Below are 27705 nucleotides of genomic sequence, written 5' to 3'. Positions count from 1 at the left end.
CTGGTTTGGGCTGGTATCATCAAAGATGAGCTTGTGGGGCCTTTTCGGGTTGAGGATGGAGTCAAGCTCAACTCCCAGTCCTACTGCCAGTTCCTGGAAGACACCTTCTTCAAGCAGTGGTACAGGAAGAAGTCTGCATCCTTCAAGAAAAACATGATTTTCATGCAGGACAATGCTCCATCACACGCGTCCAAGTACTCCACAGCGTGGCTGGCAAGAAAGGGTATAAAAGAAGGAAATCTAATGACATGGCCTCCTTGTTCACCTGATCTGAACCCCATTGAGAACCTGTGGTCCATCATCAAATGTGAGATTTACAAGGAGGGAAAACAGTACACCTCTCTGAACAGTGTCTGGGAGGCTGTGGTTGCTACTGCACGCAATGTTGATGGTGAACAGATCAAAACACTGACAGAATCCATGGATGGCAGGCTTTTGAGTGTCCTTGCAAAGAAAGGTGGCTATATTGGTCACTGATTTGTTTTTGTTTTGTTTTTGAATGTCAGAAATGTATATTTGTGAATGTTGAGATGTTATATTGGTTTCACTGGTAATAATAAATAATTGAACTGGGTATATATTTTTTTTTGTTAAGTTGCCTAATAATTATGCACAGTGATAGTCACCTGCACACACAGATATCCCCCTAACATAGCTAAAACTAAAAACAAACTAAAAACTACTTCCAAAAATATTCAGCTTTGATATTAATGAGTTTTTTGGGTTCATTGAGAACATGGTTGTTGTTCAATAATAAAATTAATCCTCAAAAATACAACTTGCCTAATAATTCTGCACTCCCTGTATATATTATTATTATTGTTTTTGTTGCTAGTAACTGGATTTTATGTAGTACTCTTGACACAGTGCTATTACCAAACACCATTTGTTATTTGCATTCTGGTACTTGGAGTCCAACTTTAATAATAGCAAAAGTCAAATTACAAGTACTACATTGCAAAAAGGTGAGAGACAAAAAGTCAGTGTTGGCTGAAAATATCCTGCTTCACAAGATGTTTTTTTTTTTCCATTTGTGATTTTATTTTAAATGTATTTGCCTCGAGTGTAAAGATAGCAGTCTTTCTCTGTGAGAGAAAGCAATTACTTTTTCATGACCAACCCTCAACGCACTTTCAGATGTACTACAGAATTACAAGTTAGAGGCATTATCAATATTCCTGAATGGCGGAAGAACAGTAGTTTCTAAATTCAAGATAATCTGAAGATGGCAGCATAGAGTTAAAAATACCACAAAGAAACAGTTATGCTCATTCATATTATTCTATTGGGAAACAACTTTCTTCAATCTTTGTTTGAGCTCCGTCGTCATGGCTTTTTCAACATTCTGCCAGCTGAAGAGAACACTAAGGTCCTCATTACGAGGCTGGCAGTCTTCAGATCTACATCCCTGTGGTGGTGGTCAAGACCGCCTCCGAGCGCCACATAAAGACCCTGCCGTCAGCACCGACGGGATCCATTTTCCAATCGTAATTCACCAAGGCAATGCTGCATGCAGCACTGCCCTGGGGATTATAACCTTACTCTCTGCCAGCCTTTTCATGACGGTTTCACTGCCATGAAAAGGCTGGCAGGGAACAAGTGCAGAGGGCCACAGGGGGGGCCCCTGCACTGCCCATGCATTTGGCATCAGCAGTGCAGGGGTCCTCCTCCCCAGCACCATCGCAATGTTCACTGTCTGTTGTGACAGTGAACATTGTGAGGGTGCTGGTGCACCCGGCAGGCTACAGCAGTGCCACAGGCTCACTTATGAGCCGGAGACAATGCTGTAGCCTGTTTCCTGCTAGGCTGGCGGGCAGGCGGAAACCTAGCGTTCCGCCTGCCAGCCTAGCAGGAAACTCGTAATGGGTACGGCAGGGAGGCAGCCAATGTGGCAGCAACCTACCTGTCAGAAGTTCGCGGGACGGTGCAAACCATCCGCCAGACTCCTAATCAGACCCTAAATACGAATCACACCCATTCTATTCTAAGTGCAGTTTAGTTGCACTAACTGTTTGTTACATCTTCTTTTTATTTATTTGAGCTCATACAACCAACGAAGAGGAACAATAAAGAAAAATACTTATAAGTCATTGCAGGTTACTGATTTTAAAAACATACTATACAGCAGGACAACAGCATAAAAAATAATTTCTAACATACTGATGTACACCCCTCAAAAGCATTCAGTATGTAGAGCAATTTGCGAGTCGCAAAAAAATACAAATTGTGAGTTGCAAACACTGAGGGTCGTACACCTGGCCCAAAATGAATTTGCTGTAGGAAGCTCCACCTAAAGCACTTACCTTGGCCCTCATTCCTCCTGATTACCTCATCCCAGGTTATTAATTTGCAACTTATCACAAAATCCCCAAGCTCCTTAAAACCATGAGATCCCAAATGGTAATATTTGTATGAGGATGTCAAACAACACCCCAACTCCTGAAGTGTCTTGTATCTAGTTTTCTTTCGCAATTTAGCGATTTATATAAAAGCCAGCAAAATAATTGCGGATTCCTGCACCATATTCCTTGAAAAGTAATCGTCTGATACTCAAGATGGGGTGACTTGTGGGGCTCTTACCAGGTTCTGTTACCAAGAATCCTTTGCAAACCTCAAAATTTGGCTAAAAAAACACTTTTTCCTCACATTTCAAATATTACAAATATAATCCCTAGTTTCTAGTGGGGTTCGACCCCCCTGGGGGCAGATCGGCCAAAAAAACGGCCGATCTGCCCCCAGAGCGGGGCCGAAACACGGATGTTATATTGCCCCCAGGGGAGAGACCCTTGCCCCAGGGGTTGCTCTCCAAAAAAAACTAAACTAAAATCCCTGGTGCCTAGTGGAGGATTCCTGCTCCACGATCACGAATCCATTGAAAACAGGCACAGGGGGCTAGGAAAAACTCTTTCCTTTCCCCCTGTGTATGTTTCCCCCCCAAAACCCTCAAAAGAGAAGGACTCACCTTGTGCACGTCCTTTCTCTCGACGCTCTGAAAGCAAATGGCTTCCAGCACGTCCTCAGCAACATTTGATGACATTGGTGCACTGTGAATGCGCTGACGTTATCAGATTGCCGAGGGGGGGGTCGGGGTGAAAGCTGAAGCGAATCCCCTTCCATCACTGACTGGGCCGTGGGCCGGGAGCAGGACGAGCTGGTCTCGCCCCAGGCACATGGCAACCGTGTGCCTGGACGAGACCAGCTCGCCCGGGGCATCGGAGGGGTTATAGGCACGATTGAAAACAACAACAAAAATAAAAGTAATATTGACATCTTAACTAATGATACCCTCCCAATAAACATCAAAGGGAAGAGAGACCACCTATCAAGTAGTTCTTGTGCCTATCGCCGCATAGCGATATAATTCACCTGAAATAACTAACAACGATTTTCTGTCACATATATGCCTAAATATCTGATTGGGCATTGAGCCTTGGCCTGATGTTCTAAAAAACAGGTAGTTCTTAAACAGTTGCATTAAAAAGCAACATTTCTGTCTTGCTCTGATTGACCTTGGGCCCTCAATGCTCGTGTATTGCTTTATCACATCAAAAACACTGTACATTGGCTTGATGGGGCTTGAGGTACAAAATCATATTATCTTTGGGTTAAACATCTCTTCCAGCAGTGTCACTATCCCTGATGTACTATGAAGGTTGACCCCAAACAGTTCAATAAAAAAAAGCATTAAGTATTTGGGACAGGGGACCTCCCTGGCGGGTGACCCTGTTGATAGACACTTTGCCCATAACACTGGAATTCACTATTTCCTTGGCTGCGCTCCCTGGTACAAGTTCTTACAAACAGTGACAAATTTCGAGGGGAAGCCAAATGTCACTAAACAACAAATAAGGCATCCCAATTAAGCAGGTCAAATGCCTTCTCAGTGTCAACCAAAATTGCTGCTGTAGGCGTTTGGTTAGACCAAAAACAAAAAAAATCTACTGCATGAAGCAAAAAGTTGGCCACCATAAAACGATCAGACGCAAACCTGCTTTGGTCTTTATGAATCAGTTCTTGGCCTGCTAGTATAATATGTGTATCCCATAATTTAGTCAGAAGCTTATATTCAGCATTAAGCAGGCTAATGGGTCTATAGGAATTAACATTTGACAGCAATTTACCTTTTTTTCACAAACCTAACAATGATGGATTCCTTAAAGGAATAAAATTAAGTATTTCTGTTAGCAAAGGGACCAGCTGATTCACAAACAGCTTGTAAAATTCAGAGGGGAAACTGTCATTGTCACAATCTTTTGTGTTGGCAATTTTCCCTAAAACTTCAAAAACCTCATCCTCTGTTATTTTCTCTGTCATGGCCGTAGCCTTAGGATCGGGGAGTTGCTCCAAACCTAACGAGTTGAAATACTGCACTATGTGGGAGAACAGACCTGGTATGATGTTTCAATTAACTGTGTGTACTGTTGTAAAAAGACGGAAGCAACTTTATCCTTCTCTGAATACTGTACTTTGAGTGGCAGGGTCCTCGATTTTCCTGACAGACGATTTGTTGCGCTTAATCCACATGGACCAAGCAAAACCTTTTCTAATCTGCTGGTTCTCCTCATACACTTGTTGCTGATAGGCTTTTCAGCTATTAATTTCTTCTAGTATGGAAAAAACCTTTAGATTTTGTTTAGCCTTCTCCAACCTCTTCAGTAAAGATCCATTACCTGGCGAATTAGAGCACACACAGTGGAATCGACCGGCAACTGTAGCTACTTTATTTGTCTAATGTGCTCTTCATTTTGATTGGCTTTATATGCATTGATACGCCCACGTGACATGGCTTTGAAGACTTCCCACACAGAAAATAGCAAAGCTGTGCTTCTGTTAGTTACAAAAACCTCAGATATGAAAATACGCATATTTTCAAACCATTCCTAATTGGTTAGTAAAGCCCTGTCAAGCTGCCACTTAGGCCCTGTCTTGTGTGAATAGCTAACTCTATTGAAATTGAGACCACCTAATGGTCTGAAATAGAATTGGACCAAGTGTCCGACCCAACTCTCTTCACCTCTTCTATGCCATGAACGTAACAGATATGTCCTGGCATTGACCAACGGGGAAAGGGCTGGCTCTCCCACTGTGGGCCACCCACCCACACCCTCCTACTGGGAATGGCAGCGGAAGACCTTCTGCTGCCACCTACGAATCCCCCCCGGCGATCTGATGACATCAGCAAGCGCTGTGCAGGCTGACATCATCAGAAGGTGCCAGTGGCACTGGAAGCCATTTGCTTTCAGTGCCGGATTGAGAAGGAGTAAGTTTCACCTCATGGGTGGAGGGGGGGGTTTCAGAGAGGCACGGGGGAAAGGAAAGAGTTTTTGTTTTCCCACTTTGTCTGTTTGAAACGTATTACAGCTGCACAATCGCATATGGCTTCAATCGTACAGCAGTAATACAGAGAATTGTTTGTATGTGTGTGTGTTTGTGTGCATGGGGACCTGCCCCTTGGGCAAGGGCTGCTCCCAATTACAGGGCACATATTTTGGTCATTCTTTTTGTAGGTCAATCTGCCCCAAAGGGGGGCAGAAACCAGTAGGTGCTAGGGAATTTTTCAATTTTGGCAATTTTCAGGGAGCGACCCCTTAGGTAGGGCAGCGCTAGAGACCAAAATCCACAGCTAGGCACTTTGCAAAAAACACATCGGTTTTCATTGGAAAAATGTGATGTGTCCATGTTGTATTTTGGGGCACTTCCTGTCACTGGCACTAGGCCTATGCACACAAGGCACCATTTTTATCAGGAGGCTTGGGGGAGTGCTGGTTTGAAGGAAGTTTGTGGCTCCCCTCAAATTCCAGAACTTTCCATCACCGAAATGTGAGGAAAAGGTGTTTTTTCAGCCCCATTTTGAGGTTTGCAAAGGATTCTAGTTGCCACAAACCAGTGAGAGCCCCATAGGTCAACCCATCCTTGATTACCCTAGTTGTCTAGTTTGAAAATTTTATAGGTTTGCTAGGTTTCCCTAGCTGTTGGCTGAGCTACATGCCAAAATCCACAACTAGGCACTTTGTAAAAAACATGTCTGTTTTCATTAGAAAAATGTGATATATCCACGTTGTGTTTTGGAGCATTTTCTGTTGCAGGCACTAGGCCTACCAACCCAAATGAGGTACCATTTCTATTGAGAGACTTGGGGGAATGCTGGGTGGAAGAAAGTGTGTGGCTTCCCTCCGATTCCACAACTTTCCGTCACCGAAATGAGGAAAATGTGTTTTTAGCCAAATTTTGAGATTTGCAAAGAATTGTTGGTGACAGAATCTGGTGAAAGCCCCACACGGCAGCACATCCTGGATTCTCCTAGGTGTCTAGCTTTCATAAGTGTATAGGTTTGGTAGGTTTCCCTAGGTGCCGGCTGAGCTAGAGGCCAAAATCCACAGCTAGGCACTTTGCAAAAAATTCGCTTGTTTTCATAAGAAAAATGTGATGTGACCACGTTGTGTTTTGGGGCATTTCGTGTCGCGGACACTATGCCTACCCACACAAGTGAGGTGCCATTTTTATCAGGAGACTTGGGGGAATACTGGGTGGAAGGAAGTTTGTGGCTCCCTTCAGATTCCAGAACTTTGCATCATCGAAATGTGAGGAAAAAGTGTTTTTTTGCCAAATTTGGAGTTTTGTAAAGGATTCTGAGTAACAGAACCTGGTCAGAGCCCCTCCGATTCCAGAACTTTCCATCACCGAAATGGGGGCCCTCTAATTCAGAGCTGTGCAAATAGTAATTGCTTCTAAACTCCTTATCTTGTGCCCATTTCGGAAATACATAGGTTTTCTTGATACCTATTTTTCACTTTTCATATTTTATCAAATAAATTGCTGAATACCCGATATATAATGAAAACCCATTGGAAGGTGCAGCTCATTTATTGGCTGTGGGTAACTTAGGATCTTGATGAACCTACAAGCCCTATATTTCAAAAATCTGCCATAGCTGGAAAAAGTTACAGAAGAAAACGTAGACAGAAATGGCTGTTGTTTCAACTCAATTTCAATATTTTCCCTTGCTGAATTCAGAATTTGGCTACTTTTCAGAAATGTTTAGCTGTCCGGGATCCACTATTGATCTTACACCAATTTCTGTCACTAACTGGAAGGAGAATGAAAGCACAAAAAATTGTAAAAATGGGGTATGTCCCAGTAAAATGCCAAAACTGTGTTGAAAAAATTGGTTTTCTTATTCAAGTCTGCCTTATTCCTGAAAGCTGGGAAGATGGTGATTTTAGCACCGCAGACCATTTGTTGATGCCATTTACAGGGGAAAAACAGATGCTTTCTTCTGCAGCACTTTTTCCCAATTTTTTCTAAAAAAAAAAAAAACAATTTTAGCTATATTTTGGATAATTTCTTCGTCTCCTCCTGGAAAACCGTCAATTACTGGGTCCCTTTAGAACCCCAGAATGTTGGGGGAAAAAGGATGCAAATTTGACATGGTTAGCGTATGTGGACAAAATGTTATGAGGGCTTAAGCGCGAACTACCCCAAATAGCCCAAAAAAGGTGAGGCACAGAGGGGGTTTGGAGGGGAGGGGGGTGGAAGGCTTGGCAGCCAACGGGTTAAGGGACTGGGATGCCATAAACAATCTAGCTGAGAAGCAGATTAAAAGCATTGCGAAAAGCATGTAAACTCTGGTATACCAGGATGCTCAACCTGCTAAGGGTCTAAAAGACTAAAGTCCTGTGTTAATGGAGAAATACATTTCTTAGTCATGTTTCCGCCCGCCGGCCCAGCGGAATGTTCGTATTGCAGTTGGCGGGGTTTCCAGGGGGCTGGCGGTCTATGGAAAGACGGCCACCATGAACACATGTTCATATTGACCCCCTGAGTGTGCCCAGCACTGAAGCCCCTGATCCTTTTGCATTTTTAAACCACTCAGAATCTCTCGAAGTTCCAAGGGAGCCTGTCTGAGTGCTGTACATGCCTCCATGTGTAAGCCTGGGGTCGCTTGAGGGACCTCCTACTGCGGGGGAGAGGCAAATGATCCGTCCCATACTGTTATTTGGGGCCTATCCTGAGCATCTGCCTGCTCATCTAAGAACTCTGGAAACTCAGTACAACTTACTGGCTTAACCCCTGGTTCAGTAACTGCTGATACTGACCCCCTAGTAGTTTTCAAAGGCTTTGAGAACAAGGGGTATTGTTTACATTTTACAGGGCTTGCAGCTACTTTCCCATTAATATCTATTGCAAACTCAGTATTGGCATCCTGAGCTCCAAAACTGAAGGAGAGGATCCCGAACCACCCAGATGGGGCACTGGAGACTCTCATCAGTGTTCTATTTCCAGCCCTTTCTCACCCATCTCTTGTTTGCTTGCCCTTTGGCCTTGAATTCCATCCTTAACTGAGTGTTGCAATTCCCATGTGCTGCCCATGTTTTGATTTGGATCCCCTGACGTTTCAACCTCTGGGCTAGAGTAAATTAAATATTTGTGCTACCAGAGGCATTCACAGACTTGGGGTGGTGTTTTTGCATGCTGTTCAGTATTGCTTGCAGCACAACGTCAGCCATAACCCAGCCGCTGTGTTATATTTTTTTAATTTGTCGCTGCAAAAGTCTCCTTGGGTGGTAATTATTTGCTGAGGAGCACTCTTGAACTTGCCATGACTGGCCGACAATCCCTAAGCAGTACAAAAAGACAAGGCCCCACTACTGGCAGCCCCCGAACTACAAGCCTCAAGGGGGAAGGGGGGATCAGCCTGCTCGAGAAAGGAGTATATCAGAACAACTTACAACAAGTTGGCCATCTAGTAGCAGCTAGATTATTGAGGCTTAAGATGGTTTTGTATATTTCATATGATATGCAGGTTGTTAAACAAGAGGGGCTAGCGGTTCTATTTACAGCCAGTGGTAAGAGTTTTGAAATGGTGTGGAGCAGCAAAATTTATCAGACAAAATCCCAAGAGATTAATCCAGCACCTTACTAGGGCCACCATCCAGCTTTACTCAAAATACTGACAGGGAAAGTAGTCCCTCCGCTGCTTTTGATCAGTTTGATATGGCCAGTTCCCCCAGTCTTCCTTGTCACTCTACCAGTGCCTTAAAACCAGGCTCCTTTCATTCACCATTGAAGCCCCACTGACACCTCCTGTCCGCCGCTGCAGCCGTCCCCCTCGAGTTATGCCCTGGCCCGTCCTGAATCCTTGAGGTGAGCCACACTCACCTTTGTCCGCGGGGATGCTAAATCCACCATCAGCAGAGAAGCAGCTTAGTAGGGCACTGCCACGCAGTTCAGGGAACATTTTGTGCAAAAAGAAGTTTATGAACTTTCTGGTCCTGGCTTCTCCAGTGTTGGGGCCACACCACAGCATACAGAGCCATCCTGCTCCACACATGTCTGCCTCAGCCTGTCGGAGTGTCGGAATCAGCGCAGGACAGCCGCAGCTCCTCGCCGCACAGCTAACTGTAGAATCATCGACTTCCCCATATGATTGTCTGCAATCTACTTCGTTCAGCCTCAGTCGACACGTAGGACCCAACAAAATCAACACTCACCAGAATGCCAGAACGCCTGTAATTGTTCCGTGTTCATGACCCGGCTGATTGTGCTTCCGGGAGCCGGAGGTGGAGTGCTCAGTGCTCCAACGACAGAGCATGCAGGCTACACCTGCCGCCCCCATTGTCGACTGTTTCTGCTTGACCTGGTGCTTAGAAACATCATACTAATATAGATGTATGCTTGTAAACAATACTATCATTAATTACATTTTTTATAGCATAAAGACATGACACATTTTTATAACTGTATTTATGTTTCCAAAGTTGATTTATTGTATATTTGTATATTTTGTATACATATATATGGCAGCTAAAAAATAAACATTATATATAGTTGACCCCTTCGCTGCCAGGCCTTTTTCCCCTCAGGTGCCAAGCCTTTTTGTTTTGGCTATTTGGAGCAGTTTGCGCTGAGGCCCTCATAACTTTTTGTCCACTTAAGCTACCCACGCTAAATTTGCGTCCTTTTGTTCCAACAACCTAGGGATTCTAGAGATACCCAGACTTTGTGGGTTCCCCTGAAGGAGACTAAGAAATTAGCCAAAAAACAGAGAAAATTTCGAAAAAGGGTTGCAAAAGAAGAAGGCTTGTGAAAATGGGCTAAAATCACCATCATCCCAGCTTTCAGGAACAGGCAGACTTGAATCAGAAAACCACATTTTTCAACACAATTTTGGCATTTTACTGGGACATACCGCATTTTTACTAGTTTTTGAGCTTATAGCTTCCTTCCAGTTAGTGACAGAAATGGTTGTGAAACCAATGCTGGATCCCAGAAAACGAAACATTTCTGAAACGTAGACAAAATTCTGAATTCAGCAAGGGGTAATTTGTGTAGATCCTACAACGGTTTCCTACAGAACATAGCAGCTGAAATAAAAAAAGAATGACATTTTGGTGAAAATAACAGCCATTTTTCTCCACGTTTTACTCTGTAACTTTTTCCTGCGATGTCAGATTTTTGAAAGCAATATACCGTTACGTCTGCTGGACTCGTCTGGTTGCAGGGTTATACAGGGCTTGTAGGTTCATCAAGATCCCTAGGTACCCAGAGCCAATAAATGAGCTGCTCCTTGCAATGGGTTTTCATTGTATATCGGGTATTCAGCAATTCATTTGGTAACGTATGAAAAGTGAAAAATAGGTATCAAGAAAATGTATTTCTGAAATAGGCACAAGGTATACAGCAATTCATTTGCTGAAATATTTAATATTTATCTGGTTAAATGCAGGTAAAAATGATCAAATATACAATAAGTAAATATGGAGATATCACTGAAAAGTGATATAAAGTATCTTAAGTCTTTTTAAAGCAAACAAAGGGGGTTATTCTAACTTTGGAGGAGTGTTAATCCGTCCCAAAAGTGACGGTAAAGTGACTGATATACCACCAGCCGTATTACGAGTTCCATAGGATATAATGGACTCGTAATACGGCTGGTGGTAAATCCGTCACTTTTCCGTCACTTTTGGGACGGATTAACACCTCCTCCAAAGTTAGAATAACCCCCAAAGTCTCTTTCAAGCACAAAGTACCTGGTGTGCGTGAAAAATCTCGGCAAAGGGCTGCAGAAGAAGAGAAGCGTGGAAAAAAAGGGGTGAGCATCGATTTCCGGCACTCGGTTGTGGATCCTCTACAGGTTGCGGGGTTTTCAGACATCCCGGGTACAGTGCGTGGATTTCCTGCGCTGGCAGGACAAAGTCACAGGAGCTGCATCGATCCGGTGAGCGTTGCGTCGAATTTTCGCTGATTCCGCTCTGGAAGTCGGGCTGCGTCATTCCGGCTCGGCTATGCGTCGGTCCAGTGGGCTGTGCATCAAATTTCCGGTCGCTACGCTGGTGCTGTGTCGATCTTCTCATTGCAAAGTCGGGGTGCGTCGTTCCGGTTTGGCGTGCAGTGAAATTTTCACCGCAGTGCAGGCTGTGCTTCATTTCTGGCAGGCTGTGCGTCGAATTTCGCCGCACAAGGAGTACTTCTTGAAGAGATGAAGTCTTTCTGGTCCTGAGACTTGAGGGAACAGGAGGCAAGCTCTCTCCAAGCCCTTGGAGAGCACTTCTTCATCACAGCCAGAGGGCAGCAAGGCAGCAGGGCAACAGCAAGGCAGCAGTCCTTCACGGAAAGCAGTCAGGTAAGTCCTCTGGGCAGGCAGGTAGTTCTTCTTGGCAGGATGCAGGTTCTGGTTACAAGTTTCTTCTCCAGGAAGTGTCTGAGTTGGAAGGGGCAGAGGCCCTGTTTATATACCCAAATGTGCCTTTGAATTGGAGGAGACTTCAGAGTGGCTTCGAAGTGCACCAGGTCCCCTTTCAGTTCAATCCTGTCTGCCAGGGTCCCAGGAGGGGGTGTGGCAGTCCTTTGTGTGAGACAGGCCCTCCACCCCCCCAGCCAGGAAGACCCATTCAAAATGCAGATGTATGCAAGTGAGGCTGAGTATCCTGTGTCTGGGGTGTGTCTGAGTGAATGCACAAGGAGCTGTCAACTAAATCCAGCCAGACGTGGATTGCAAGGCACAGAAAGATTTAAGTGCAGAGAAATGCTCACGTTCTAAAAGTGCCATTTCTAAAATAGTAATATTAAATCCAACTTCACCAGTCAGCAGGATTTTATATCACCATTCTGGCCATACTAAATATGACCTTCCGACTCCTTTCAGATCAGCAGCTACCACTCAAACAATGTATGAGGGCAGCCCCAATGTTAGCCTATGAACGGAGCAGGCATCACAGCAGTGTAAAAACGAATTTAGGAGTTTTACACTACCGGGACATGTAAACTACATAGGTACATTTCCTGCCTTTTGCAAACACAGCACCCTGCCATAAGGGTTATCTAGGTCATACCTTAGGGGTGTCTTATATGTAGAAAAAGGGGAGTTTTACACTTGGCAAATACTTTTAAATGCCAAGTCGAATTGGCAGTGAAACTACACACAGTCCTTACAATGGCAGGCCTGAGCCAAGGTAAAGGGGCTACTTAAGTGGGTGGCACAATCAGTGCTGCAGGCCCACTAGTAGCATTTAATCTACAGGCCCTGGGCACACACTCTGGGTAAGATCCAATGTTACCATGTTGAAAGGGAGAGAGCATTTGCACTTCAGCACTGGTTAGCAGTGGTAAAGAGCACAGAGTCTAAAAACTAGCAAAAACAGTGTCCACAAAGTGGAGGGAGGCAGGCAAAAAGTTAGGGGTGACCACCCTAAGGCTGTCAGGTCTAAAACTTTGTATTTCCAAAATGGGCACAAGATAAGGTGTTGAGAAGCAGTGGTTATTTGCAAATCTCTGAATTCCGGGGTGCCCATACTAGCATGTGAATTACAGGGCATTTCTCAAATAGACCTCTTTTTCACACACTGTCTTACATTTGGAAGGAAAAAATTTAGAGAAAGACAAGGGGCAATAACACTTGTTTTGTTATTCTGTGTTCCCCCAGGTATCCCGATAAAAATGGTTCGTCACTGGCGTGGGTAGGCCTTATGCTCGCAACAGGAAACGCAACATGGACACATCACATTTTTACATTGAAATCTGACGTGTATTTTTGCAAAGTGCCTAGCTGTAAATTTTAGGCTCTAGCTCAGCCAGCACCTAGGGAAACCTACCAAACCTGCACATTTTTGAAAACTAGACACCTAGGGGAATCCAAGATGGGGTGACTTGTGGGGCTCTCATCAGGTTCAGTTACCCAGAATCCTTTGCAAACCTCAAAATTTGGCCCAAAAAACACTTTTTCCTCACATTTCGGTGACAGAAAGTTCTGGAATCTGAGAGAGGCCACAAATTTCCTTCCATCCAGCGTTCAAAAAAACTGGTACCTCATTTGTGTCGGTAGGCCTAGTGTCCGCAAAAGGAAATGCCCCAAAACACTAAATGGACACATCAAAATCATCAAATACAAAACTACCTGTTTTTGAGGGTGGGCACCTGCGTTTTTGGTCCTGGGCTCAGCAGCCATCTAGGGAAACCTACCAAACCCAGACATTTCTGAAAACTAGACACCCGAAGGAGTCCAGGGAGGTGTGACTTGCATGGATCCCCCAGTGTTTTCTTACCCAGAATCCTCAGCAAACCTCAAATTTAGCTAAAAAATCAAATTTTTCCCACATTTCTGTGAGGGATTACCCCACCAGGACAAATTTCCTACCACCCAACATTCCCATCAGTCTCCCGGTAAAAATGATACCTCACTTGTGTAGGTGGGCCAAGTACCTTTGACAGGGAAGAGCCAAAAACATGTCAAAATTGAGGGGGAACCAAAGCGGGTCCAAAAGGGCAGTTTGAAAAAAACATTTTTAGGCATCTAGTAAACTTTCTGCCCCCTGGGGTGTGGATCAGGGGCAATTGCCAACAACTTTGGCTGCATTTATTTGGGGTGGGAGTATGGCCATACCCCCACCCTCTTATTTTGAAATAAAAATCTTCTCTGGCCTCTTGTGGACTTTTTGCCACCCTTGGGGGCAGATGGGCCTTCCAAAAATAGGCTGATCTGCTCCCATGGGGGGCAGATATGGCCAACAGTAATGTGCCCCCATGGGGAGCGACCCTTTCCTAAGGGGCTGCCCAAACAAAACACACACACGAATCCCTGGTGCCTAAGTGATTTCTGCCCCCCCCCCGGGGCAGATCGGCCTTACAGAAACAGGCTGATCTGCCCCCAAGGGGAGCAGAAATGGCCTAAAATAAATCCCCTCCCACCCAGGGGAGCGACCCTTGCCTAAGGGTTCGCTCCCCTTGCGTGAAATTGGCTCCAAAAAAAATCCCTGTTGCCTAGTGGTTTCTGCCCCCCTTGGTGGCAGATCGGCCTAATAAAAATAGGCCGTCTGCCCCCAAGAGTGGCAGAAATGGCCTAAGATAAATTTGTCCCCCAGGGGAACGACCTTTGCCTAAGGGGTCGCTCCCCTTGCGTGAAATTGACGCAAAAAAATAAAAATCCCCCGATGTCTAGTGGTTTCTGCCCCCCGTAGGCCGATCTGCTCCCAAGGAGGACAGAAATGGGATAAATACAATTTGGTCCCCAGGGGAGCGACCCTTGCCTAAGGGGTCGCTCCCCATCTATAAAAGACAAAAGTAAACATTAAAAAAATATATATATATGCCTAGTGTCTAGGGGTTTCTGCCCCCCCTGGGGGCAGATCGTCCTAATTATAGTAGGCTTATCTGCCCCCGGGGGGGCAGCAAAGGCCTAAAAATATTTCCCTCCCCCCCCGGAGCGGCACTTGCCCAAGGGGCCGCTCCCCTCATGTCAAAAACACAACAAAAAAAAACATTCCCTGGTGTCTAGTGGTTTCTGCTCCCCTGGGGGCAGAAATGACCTAAAATTAATGTTGCCCCCCAGGGAGCGACCCTTGCCTAAGGGGTCACTCCCCACATATAAAAAAAACCAATAAACACATTTTTTGGCAGACTGGCCTAATTATATTAGGCAGACTGCCCCAAAGGGGGGGGAGAAATGGCCTAAAAATAATTTGCCCCCCTGGGGAGCGGCACTTGCCCAAGGGGCCACTCCCCTCATGACAATAATATATATTTTTTTAAATTGCTGTGTGCATATTTGTTTGTGTACTTAATTTTATTCTTTATGTCTGTTTATTTGTTCTGTGTGCTTTCATTTGATTTCATTATTTTTAAGAGTAAAAGTCATGTAGCGTTTACATGTACTGGTTCCAAATGCTAAGGGTAGCAATATGCAATGAATACCATTCATTCTTTAGAAAATAGCTAACAACTCCTGGCTTTGTCTATGTTAGTCCTACTTGCATTACCCTTTGCCACTACAAACAAGTATACCTAATTTGCTTTCAAAGAAAATACAAAGCACTGATAACGGGTACAAATATTCTCTTTAAGATCCTGCATCATTAATCTTGAAAAGCAAACTGTCCAAGTAGCCAAGAGCGTTATTGCCTGTGCCACCATAAAATATGTTGTAACCAAAATATGTCATTTGGTGTAACCAATATTCTTTTGAGGCCCTCAAATATTCCTATTCCACAGTAAATTCTACCACTCTTAAACTTTGAGATAACAAAATGACATACTTTTAGAAAGTTGCATAAATTCTAAAGAGTAAAGACAAAGGGCCTGATTACAACTTTGGCGGTCAGAATGATCCGACCGGCAAAGTTGCGGGGAGGAGGCTGCCGTCATACCAGCAGCCTCCCCCGCAGTTGTATTATGATATTTCCAACGAGTTGACTGGACAATACATTGTTGTACAACGTTTCCACCGGTCAGACCATCGGAAACAGTGCCATGGCATTGGCCTCGCACAACAGCACCCTTGGAATGCCCAGTGTCTGCATTGCACACAGTATGCATTCCAAAGGTGCTGGCCGGGTGAGCCCTGCATGGCCCTCCCACCGTGGCCCCCAGCACTGTTTTTATGCCAGCGTTTTCATGGAAGGGACTGGCGAAAGAGGATTTGTGATCAGCACGTCAGCGCTGAATCCACCCTGGCTGACCACGACTCCGACTGCCGCCACCTCGCCGGGATCCATGATCTTGGCAGTGGCGACAGTCCCCTGGTGGTCCGACTGCCAGGGTCGTAATGTGGCAGTCGGAGCACCAGGAGTGTGGCAGTCTGACTGCCACAGCGAGTTTGGTGGTCCTCAGACCTCCAAAATCGTAATAGGGCCCAAAGACTACCAGATATTGTTGTTGTTTGCCTTTATTGTCCTGCTGAAGGGCTCCCTTCTTGTTACAATCAAGCAATCTGCAGGCCTAATAGAAGATATTATAGGCCAAGAGTTAACTTGGTGCTTCCAATTATACCCAAGCATTGACAAAACCAATAGGTCTTGCTTTTTAATAGAATTACCTGACCTTTTAGGTTTGCCAATTCTTTTTGCTGATACTATTTCCAATAAGAAAAGAAAAAAAGGTTTGATGGGAGCGAGGCACAGCGTCAGCAAAACAAAACAAGAAAACAGCTTGGTGACATACACATGTGCATACTTTATCATAAGTGGACCAATGTGGCATGATGCAGCAGCCATTTTTTTCTTTTTTGAATGCATAATTTACTGTTCCAGGACAGCCAAAGTGAATCTTGAAGTGGTAAATTTAAAAAGAAAATGTGCAAAAATACAATAAAAAGAAAGGAGTAGCCGGATAGCAAAATGCATCTGCTGGGCCCTCCTAAAATGAATAGAAATCATGTTTTATTATTTTATTTTGTTATTTACAAAACCGTGACAGGGAGGTACTGGGGAGTAGCTGAAGTGCAGGTACAGAAGTCAATGCTTGAGCCGAAGGGAGGATTGGGAACAAGAAGCAGCCATTGGAGTAAAGTAGTTAATGAGGAGTTCTGAGAGAGTGAAACATATTTCAAAAAGAGTCTAGAAGGTTGGGAATGTAAAGGATGACCTGGTGAGTACGAGAGTAACAAGGAGAGCACAGGGGTCAGAGATTTTAGTAAGAGAGCAGCACACGAGGGAGAGAGCAAGAAAACACCTGAACTGCCTTGGAATGGTGAAATAAAGAAAATAAAAGTAGTGGAGGGATACAAGTCATCCGTCAAAAGGATGGTAAGGAAGCTATGCTCCAGGAGGGGGGCAAACACAAGAGGAGGAAGGAAAGCAATGAGATGGTTCAAAGCCCACTATACATTTTGGTACTCTCCCTGACAGGTTGTAAGGACTCCACATCACTCTTCAGGTGTAGTCGAAACCTAGAGCGTGGGATGCAGTAACGTAATTTCTCTACTAGACCATGGCGTCATTTGTGCCCCGACCAGTGGTGGCTGGGGTGTCTACCCTTCTAATGGGAATAGTGCTTCTTGGTCATGCAAGGTAGGGGAAGCTTGAAAAGCACTGTATTGATTTAAACACTGCCTGGCAATGGCTTGGTGTTGTGTTTTGGCTTTGGCTTGCCAGTTAGTTACAGGAAACGGCCTAAACTAACTGGGCACTGCCACAAGTAGCAGATACCGCAAGCTATACAACACTTGCCTGAACAACACATTCATCTTAACTACGCATTTACATTTACGTTGCATTTACATTGTTAAGGCAGGCCGCCTATGAGTTGTTCAGGCACCGGTCTAGCTGTGCAGTTGGTTGGGCAGCTGGAAGGAGCAGGAAGACAGACTGGTTAAGGTAAGGACTGGGGGGTTGGGGTAGTTTGGTGGATATAGGCCTGAGGGCAGGGGAGGGAGGCTCAGGGTAGTTTGGGGAGGGGCTGTTTTTAGGTATGCATGGGGGGTTTTAGGGCTCAGGGCAGGGTGTTTTTGGGGATTTAGTGCTCAGGGCCAGGGAGGAGGGGGTCGGAGTAGTTTTGGGGGAGGGTTCGTTTTGTGGATTTGTGGGTTTGGGCCTCAGGGCAGGGGGGTAGGGTAGTTTTACGAGGATAGGTAAGGTGGCTGGCTGGTGTACCTTAGGGCTTTAGGGTGCAGGGGTCGAGTAGACTTTAAGGGTAGGAAGGCCGGGGGTTGGGGTAGTTTTGTGTATTTAAGCTTTGTTGTAGTTTTATAAGCAGGGGAGGTCTGGAGGTCGGGGTAGTTTTTTTTAGCTTTAGGTCAGGGGGCGGGGTAATTTTAAGTACAGAGGTGTGATAGGGTACAGGGCAGGGGGGGATTTTACCACGCATTCTTCTTTACCACATATGCTTTTACAACAAAAGACGCGGTTGTGGTTCTGACCTCGTTGTTCAGGCATGCATTGTTTTGGCATGCGTGGTTGTGTCATACAACCGTTGGTTACCACTCCCTAAACCTAGCTTGCTTCTTCCCAACTGGTCTCTTGGTTGTTTGGGAAGGTTATATTAGGGTTCCTACTAGCGCTTATATGTTGCTTTAATTCTTCCGATCTTTTCTGTATTCGTCCCTCCCTGCTTTGACTGACCAGTTGGCTGAATCACCTTGGTTGACCACTGTCACCTCCAACCTGAAAGATAAACCACTTTATTAATTAAGGCAACATCAAATATAATCTGTAATCATACTATTACAGAGTTGGTTACTATTTATAGGACTTTTCTCCTTATCTCTTATGGTTAACTATTACATGAGATCTCCAGCCAGTAGTAACGTCCTGTTTATTGTGTACTCCTGTGCTGTGCAGTTCTCTTCAGCAGTCTCATACAAGTAGTGACATCAAGGGACGATGCTGGGGCCCTTTCACCCTGAAACCGCCCACTAGCAATCACAACATGAAGGCCATCTCACGGGAACAGAATCCAGTTCAAAAAATGGTTAGCATCCTAAGAAGGGTGTCAGTAACGTTTCAATGTCCTGCCACCACAACTGGTGTTACAAACCACTGATACAATGCATCCCGACACACAAACAGCAGAGGAACTCACATTCATCCTCGCTTGAAAGTTTCTCTTTTGTTTGTGAGCCAGAAAGACATTTCCGTCTCACAAGAAAAAACACTTCTGCACATTCAGACCAATGATTCTGGAGCCTGTGATTTTGTGATTCACGGGCTTTGCTCTAGCTACGTTAGTAGTGCTGAACTCCGCCAGAGTTGTAGAGGTCGCAGATCAAGTAAATGTTTTCATAAACTTAGATTGCGCAGATGTGAGTATGGAAATGACATATGCTTCAACCGTTTCTATGCCCGGTTTAGCATAACATAAATTGCCAGTGAAATTAGTGACCCATTATAATATGATGCTTAAGAGATATATCAGCCTGAAGCATCTCTGAGGCTGCTGGTTCTGCATTACATTGTCAATCACTGTAGTTTATTCCTTTGAATATAGCACAGGCGTAGCCCAAGGAAGTGTGAAGCACTTAAAAGAGAAGCATTTAATTGCAGTAGGAGCATCTCAACCTTGACATGCTGTAGAAAGGTTATTACCGTGAAAGTGAATCAGATGACACCATAATACAGAAATCAGCATGTTATTGGGAAGGGTGAGACAACATGTAATTGTGAACGTGTTCCCAGTCTGTCTGCATTTCGGAAATAATTTAAGAGTGTGATGGGTTTGTGCCTGGAGATAGGATTTGACTACCACAGTTACTTCAAATTCTTTTGTTTCCTTTAAACAGTATTTTTCTTCGATCATCCATCTTCTCCCATGTGTCACTCAAGTCATAGTATTTTTGGTTACACTTAGACTCGTCATGGCAGGGGTCGCTTGCATGGTGTGCCAATGTACCTAAGGGCGTGTTAATTTGCCAATTAAACACTGCCTCTTTGCTAACACCTACAGTATCTGGGCACAAAGGCATTTATGCCGCTTCTGTCTAATTCTCAATCCCAAAGCATACACATAATGCTGTTGTTTATTGGCTACCGTCTGCAGTCTAGTAACACAAAGGGCTGCCACGTCCTGGACTGAACACAGAGGATGTTTACTGTCCTGCTTTAATGCAGCATGATAGGGAGAGAGAGCAGCTGCACCTTGCCGTGGTCTGGCAGGGTAAGGGAAATAGGCAGGTAGCAACATCTTCAGTGGCTCGCGTGGAATTTGAAAGTGGTAGAGTGTAACTCAAGTTAAGGTACTTAGACAAACTCTGAGACATGAATGTAGCAAGTGGGGTGATTCCCAGGAGGGTTTGTGGGGATCCCCCCTCCCAAGCCCCTAGAAAATGTTAAAAAACTTTTGTGAAATTGTGAATTTTCCAGCCCAATTTCTGTAATAATTAACGAAAACACAGGGAGACATGTCCTAACACAGTGCCTGCAACTGCCCCCCTCATTAACACCGTACTCTTATCCAGATGGTTCAGGGAAGCTACGCTCCTATTTCAAAGGCGGGGAGTGAAAGACACAGGGTTTGATTATGACCTTGAAGGATGGGATACTCGTCACATCCGCCAAGGTCGTAATCAGGTCCACAGTCTTCCACTCTGTACACTGAGGCTCCCGGGCCACTTCCTGCCCAAGGACATCAAAAAGCAGACTAAGGTGAAGGTAGATCTGCAGCAGGCAGCAAATGAATTTATGCGACATGGATGTGTCCTGCAATGGAATTGTGACCTTGGGCTTCTGGAGCCACCCCAAAAGCAGTTACTAGTGTTGCTGTTTTTCGTGCTGCTTACCAGTTCGGTCAGCACTGCATTCGCACTTCGAAATTCTCAGCTACCTTCACCATGCCTTTTTTTCAGATAAACCTTTTAGAAGCAGCTCAAGCACATAAGCAAGTGTCAGCCACTCCATTTTGCCCCTGAGCTACGCCTTAAAAGCTCCACAAAAGTTGGTTTACAGACTTTAGAAAGACACTTGGGCCCATATTTATACTTTTTGACGCAAACCTGCGCCAGCGCAGCTTTGCATCAAAAAGTTTAACGCCGGCAACCGCCATTCCAACGCTACAGCCGGCGTCATATTTAAGGAATGACGATAGCCGGTGCTGTGGCCTAGTTAGCGTCAAAATAAATGACTCTAACCTGGCAGCGGAGGCGTAGGGAAGACTGGGGGTTGTGCATCAAAGAATGGTGCAAGTCAGGTTAGAGTAAAGAAAAATGACTCTAACCTGACTAGCATCATTTTTTGACGCACAACCCCCATGGAAATGACTCCTGCCTTAGCAAAGACAGGAGTCATGCCCCCCTGTACAATGGCCATGCCCAGGGGACTTCTGTCCCTTGGGCATGGCCATTGGGCACAGTGGCATGTAGGGGGGCCCATGTTAGGCCCCCCATGCCACCTAAAAAAAATACTTACCTCTACTTACCATAGATGGGTCCCCCCATCGATGGGTGTCCTCCAGGGGTGGGCGAGAGTGGCAGGGGGTGTCCCTGGGAGCAGGGAAGGGCACCTGTGTACTGCTTCCATGGCCGGAGACCATGGAAATGAGCTCACAGGTCCCTTAACGCGTGCCCTGACCCAGGCGTAAAAAAACTGCGCAAATCCGTCTCAGCACCATTTTTTAAGGCCCGCCTCCTCCTGTGCGTCAAAATGACGCAGGAGGATAAATAAGGTGCACATGCTTTAGAGTCATTTTTTGCACGGGAAGGCCTACCTTGCATGTCATTAGCGCAAGGTAGGTTTTCACGTACAAAAAATGACTCACACTCCATAACTTTGGCGCTGGACGGGTCTAGAGCCAAATTATAAATACAGAGTTAAGTTTGTGCCGAATTTGCATTAAAAAAATTACACAAATCCAGCGCAAACAGAGTATAAATATGGGCCTTGGTGCTTTATTCCCAGACAGAGCAAACACTCTCCAACTGTCTGTTCGCATGGAAGGTCGAGGGTACAAGATGGGAATTGGAGGAGAGTTTTGAGCAGCCCTGCCCCATCCCCTCACCCTCTACCCAGAAATTAACAAATCCAAGGCCTTTTAGCTTAGAATGAAGAGCGTGTCATCCTCTCACTGCTTGAGAGAGACCAGCCATGGAAAACCTGAACCACACGAATAAAGGCTCAGGTGACACATCTCTGGAAACCTGGCTGCCTCTGACTAAGCACAAGACCTACGAATCTAGAGAAATGCTATGCCTTATGTAATTAAAGTTGATGCAGTGGGACTGCAATGCAAAGGCTGGCAGAAACGCGGGTCGTAATCCAGAGGGCAGCGCTGCCCTGGCAGATTGAAACCGCCGGCCCCGCCAGGTCCAAGCACCACCGTAAGTCTGGTGGTCTATGGACCGCCAGACTTTGAATGAGGCCCCTGATGTGTTGTCAACCAAGTAGAAAGCAGGGCCCCCAAATCAATATAGAGAGAGATCAAGGGTAATTTACCAGAGGTATAAGAACATCCCTCTCTTTCATGGTAATATGCACATAAACAGATGAACTAAAGATAATACTATCAAAACAAAAATCTAATTTATTTATGCTAAGCAAAATATTATGGCACTTTTAATACAAAACGAAACTTAACAATAAATACAAAATAGACAACAAAAACCTAAACAATAAGTAACACAATCATAATAGACTAGAAGGAGAACACGCCATACTAGAGAACAACATAGATAACACACATAGACACAGACACATCCAAAGAATCAGAAGACAGGACAGAAAGAACCAGAAAACAAATAAACAACTTCACAATCAAACATTATTTACAATAACCTAAATGTTTACAAATAATATCAAAATAAATACATAAGGAAAATAACATACGGTTTATAACTATAAATACACAATTATTTTAATAACTCATAAGTGAGAGAAAAAACTGCTCATTAGCTTAAATGTCCATATATTCCACAATATTATTCCTCCTTTGTCGCACATCCAATAATCATATTCAAGAAAAAGATAGGGAGAGAGGTAATTCTATGTTCTTCCTAGTCCAAAATTATTTTATCCAGTCTGGTATGCAAGAACAAATTCACCAAATGATTTAATCCAATATGGTATGTAAGAAAAAGTTTGCCGACGCATGTTTCGGTGGATATACACTGACAATATGTTTGATTAGATTAACTCCACCTTCTTCAGGGCGTTTGAAATTCCAAAACTCATGGGGTCTCCTTCATACCAAGTAATTATGTCAGCCAAAGCTTCACTTAATGGCTCAACCATGCCCCAATGGCTAGAACGGCTTCTTGTTCCTCTGTCATAACTTTGATGCCCAAACTCAGAATGTAAAAATATAAAATTTCTCATAGAATGCTGCCGGGCCTGCCAAAGTGCCGTCTCCACTGATGTGTTGTACATGCTTTATGGGCAGGAAGCCAAACATTATTGGGATTGAGATGGAAGGAGTTTGATGGGGTGAAATAAAAAAATCAGAGATGGGATACTGTACAAACCTCAGAGGAGCTTTCTACACAAAATAAAGATTGTACATCTTTTGTAACCATCGCAGAAAATGAATAAAAACGTTTGAACAGCAAAAAACAAATTACTGGTAACCAAGATTTGCGTTGTAAAATTTGAAATTCTTCTGGAGCAAAAGTGGAGGATACAGTCAGTCAGATTTTGGAATGTGTGAAATAAACTAACTAATCCATATTGATTAAATATTGCTCTTAGCTTAAAACAATATAATTGCACAAATGTTCACTCTTGCTGAAATTCTGTGCATGTGGCATTGTACTGCTTTAACAACTTGAATATTTGTTAATGACGTTAAACAAAATAGTATTTTCAATAGCCTTACCTGTATCCTGTCTTTCATTTTATGGGAGTGTTTCTTTAGTTCACAAATCTTCTGGCTTTTCGCCTCAATATCAAGTTCCAGTTTCTTTACTTGCTGTTGCAGAGCCGCTTCTTGGGCCTGGAAGCCTTTCCTTTGCTCTAGTTCTCTTTGTTGCCACTGTTTAAGAGTCTCTGTTACAGACTGTTGCAGAACCCTTTTCAAGGCTTCTTTCTCTTTTTCACAGTTGGCCTGTAGTTTGATAGTTTTCTGCACACATTCTTCGCTTATTTTTCGATTCTCTGTCTTTAGGCTTTTCATTTCAGCAAGCAAGGACTGCAGCTCCAGGCTGTGCTGTTCATTTAATTTCTCTTTTCTGTCCAAGCTTTCTTTTCTATAAGCCGTGCATTCTTTTCTGAGGTTGTCTGCTTCTTGGTTCATTAGTTGGAGTTGTTTTTCAAAGTCAGTCTTCATATCTAACATCTCACTAGAAAGGCAAATTATTTTTTCAGCATGTTCTATTTCAGTTCTGTGATCCCGCTCTTCAACTTGCTTCTTGTACAAGGCCAAATCAGCGATGGCTTCTTCCCTCAACTTCTTGTGTAGCTCCATGGCCTCTTCTAGCGCCTGGAGGCGCTGCCGAAGATCCAATTCTTCTTGTTCTTTCATTTTATATTGATTAATCTTTTCGTTTGTCTCAGTGACAATGTGATCAATCTCATCCTTGTGAGAATCTTTAATTGTATGTATATTTGCCTCAAGTTCATCATTCTTCATATTCAAGGAGTAAATAACCTGTCAAGTAAACAAACTTGTGCTGTTATTGTCTCTATAGTTATTAACACTTACTTAAATCCGTTTTAAGCACAGTTTCCCATCACTTAAGAAAACAAGTTGGTGCAGATACGTATTACGCATTATTTGCATATATTCGATGTATTATATATAGGCATAGGTTTAAACATCCTGTTTTTTTTAAATAAAATTGTGCCGTTCTCATAGGAATATGATATACCTATCACATACATTATGACATCTGCATGTATCTATGTACTAATTTAGCAGACAAACCTGTTGGGGTGAGACCACTACAGAGCTTTAAACACAGAAACATGAAAAAGCCTAGCATACAGTCCCATGAAACAGAATTCCACCATTGTACCTTGGGAACTGAGCCTACGCTCTGAAGAAAATTGTCACTATTTTGTTTTGGGAGTCCAGTGCGTGTCAGTGGCTGGTCGGCTATAGTACTGCATGCAATTATGCAACTAAACATAGCCCACCCGCTCAAGGGAGCATGGAGGTTTCACCATTAGCAGGGTATCTGTGGACGCCTTACTGGAACAAAGCTAATTTCGAAGGCTGAGGGGCAGTCATCCAAAGCTTTCCATCGTGCTGTTGCATACAATCTTGCTGTTCGCCCTTAGTGTTTTTTATTTTTAATAAGAGAAAGCTGATAAACTGGGGGCTGTGTGGTCTTAGGGTTCACTATAGGATGTAGTAATGTGATATTCTGGGAATATCGCATTACTCATCGTAAATTGTAAATGTGATCATTTGCTGAACTCAGAAACTAAGGATTTCTCTGGGAGCACTGTTACGAGATCATGATTTCTAGGTTAACCTTTAAGCTTCATTATGAATCCTCAGCAGGTTTTTGAGTTTCATTTTTTGTGAACCGCGATACACTATTTTACATTAAACGTGTGACAGTACTAGCGTTCTAAATGTAATGTTGGCCAAAATTATATCGTATCATATGCAGTTCATTCAACTTCAGACATACATTCTTGTCTCTGTTCACCTGTACCGCTGGAAAGTGGTATTTAACATTTGCATTTCACTTTCTGTAGTTCTGTTGCTCAGATAATGTTAAATTGATAATTTAAATGTCTACTTTGTGTGGTATGGTTTTATCTTTTGCATGACTGGCTGCTCTTATAACACACATATGTTTTACTCTGGTTATGGTGACTATGGCATTGCAAAGCCTTAATGTACACTTTAATGCTTCATTTATGGGCTGGCGGATAAATCAAATAGGGATTGGGTAAAGCATCTTGTTATTTTAAATTGTCATTGCATATATGAAGAAATGAACAACTTCCACTTTTTCGGGTGGCTGTAACTGCTAGATTCCACGCCTTTAGAAAATCTCTAGGCGTCAAAGTTTTGCAGATTTAAAACAGCATTGTTCCAGTGTGCCAGTAGGAGGCGCCAAGTGGCTCGGTGCTTCCCCAGAAGGGATGAACGGATCTGCATTTAAGCACCAACCCTGGGCACTGAAGTCAGTTTCTTAGATGACTTTATCGGTGCCTTTTTCTACTTGGATCCCCACAACAGTCAACAGTCAGAAGTACCAGTGTGCAGATTCCTAAATTGGAACCTTTTGGGTTGGTTTAGGTTGGAAAAAAGACCATAACACAGAATGTGGAGGTTGGAAGATGGTGAGGAATCTGCAGTTGGATAGATTATACACCAGAAAGAATGTTCTTCTAATGGATATTTCTTACTGCAGAATCCCCTCCTTTAGAATGGATACCAAAAAAGTATTTCCCTAGGTTATCAGTTCGTGGAATGGCTCAGACCAAAAAAATGTGCAGGATCATATGGCCAAAATGCCCATCCCATTGGACCTGGCTGTCAAGTCAGAACTGCTTTGTGAACATGTGCACTGATGCCCATGTCATGGCCAGACAGACATGTTTACACCAGAGAACCCCACAAAAAAAGATTTTCCACCCAATGGCCTTTGGTGCAATCGATGTAAAAGCTCGGGCTCTCTTGGGGTCCAGCTGATGGAATCTCTCTTCTTTTGAGGGATAAGGCAGGGCAAAGAACATTGGGAGGATCATGGATTGCCCAAGGTAAAAAAGCAGCACAACTTTTGGCAACAAGGGAGCGCCAGTGCTCAAAACCAGTTTATCTGGAGAAAAAGGTGGTTTAAGGGGGCTATACCAAGAACACTTGGAGCTCACTCACGCAACAAGCTAAAGTTATAATGACAAGGAATATAGGGCCAGATGTAGCAAGCCTTTTGCGCCTCGCAAACTGCGAATAACGCAGTTTGCGAGGCGCAAAAGGCCATACGCGATGCACAACCGCAAATTGCGAGTCGGTACCGACTCGCAATTTGAGGCTGCGACTCGCAAATAGGAAGGGGTGTTCCCTTCCTATTTGCGACCGCATCGCCATGCAGAGTTGCTTTGGGACCGGGAATGCGGTCGCAAACCAACTCGCAGTTACCATCCACTTGAAGTGGATGGTAACTCATTCGCAAAAGGGAAGGGGTCCCCATGGGACCCCTTCCCCTTTGTGAATGCCAATAAAAATATTTTTTCAGAGCAGGCAGTGGTCCTATGGACCACTGCCTACTCTGAAAAAAACGAAACCAAATGGTTTCGGAATTTTTTCTTTTTGCAGCTCGTTTTCCTTTAAGGAAAACGGGCTGCAAAAAGAAAAAAAGAACTGCTTTATTCAAAAAGCAGTCACGGACATGGTGGTCTCCTGTCTCCAGCAGGCCACCATCCCTGTAAGTGCCTAGACTCGCTATGGGGTCGCAAACTGCGACCCACCTCATTAATATTCATGAGGTGGGTCTTTGCGACCCCATAGCAAGTCGCAGAAGGTGTCTGAGACACCTTTCTGCATGCACGTTTGCGAGTTGCAATTTGCAAGTCGCTATGACTCGCAAATTGCAAGTCGCAAAAGATACCTTACCTACATCTGGCCCATAGTTTTTTTAAAGTCAAGACACATGTTGAACAGCTATGCATCAGCTCGGAAGTAGTGCACGAGGAAAGTGAGTGCCAGAGTGAGATCCCATTGTTGCATCACAAAGGTTTTGGGGGAAACATATGTGTCCAACCGTTCATAAACTCATCCCAACAGGTTATTTAAATGAGAACGGCTGGTCCAACAAGCACAAAAAGGCTGAAAGGACAGACAAATAAAGTTTAATCACGTACACGGCAAGTTCTTTCTGGGCCAGAGATAAAACAAACAACAACCCATCCAACAGTTTAGACTCTAACTGGTTTGTTTTATCGGTGCCACATCAGGTCACAAACGTGTCCCAGCACCTGATGTAAATCGACCTTGTAGAGGGAAGTTTGGCAGCAAGGATGGCATTTACAACTTTGGAAGTAAGATTAAACACAGTTATCGGAAACTCTTCAATCTCCATGCATGGAGTTGTAGATAGTGTAGGTTCCTGAACAGATC

The 27705-nt window shown here is 44.1% G+C and overlaps 1 protein-coding gene across 2 annotated transcripts in view; it reads right to left on the bottom strand.

Moving 5' to 3' along the window:
• FAM184B (family with sequence similarity 184 member B) overlaps window positions 1-27705 on the bottom strand; it is a 320510-nt gene that overhangs the window by 233929 nt on the left and 58876 nt on the right. For both annotated transcript variants that reach the window (XM_069202207.1, XM_069202213.1), the window contains exon 2: window positions 23506-24276. In XM_069202207.1, coding sequence (XP_069058308.1) covers window positions 23506-24276 — 771 coding nt within the window. The remainder of the gene's footprint in view (window positions 1-23505; window positions 24277-27705) is intronic.

Source organism: Pleurodeles waltl, chromosome 1_2, assembly GCF_031143425.1.
Source record: "Pleurodeles waltl isolate 20211129_DDA chromosome 1_2, aPleWal1.hap1.20221129, whole genome shotgun sequence".
In the NCBI taxonomy this organism is placed as follows: domain Eukaryota; kingdom Metazoa; phylum Chordata; class Amphibia; order Caudata; family Salamandridae; genus Pleurodeles; species Pleurodeles waltl.
The sequence above is the reverse complement of the archived record's forward strand: the minus strand, read 5'-3'. Positions and strand labels throughout refer to the sequence as shown.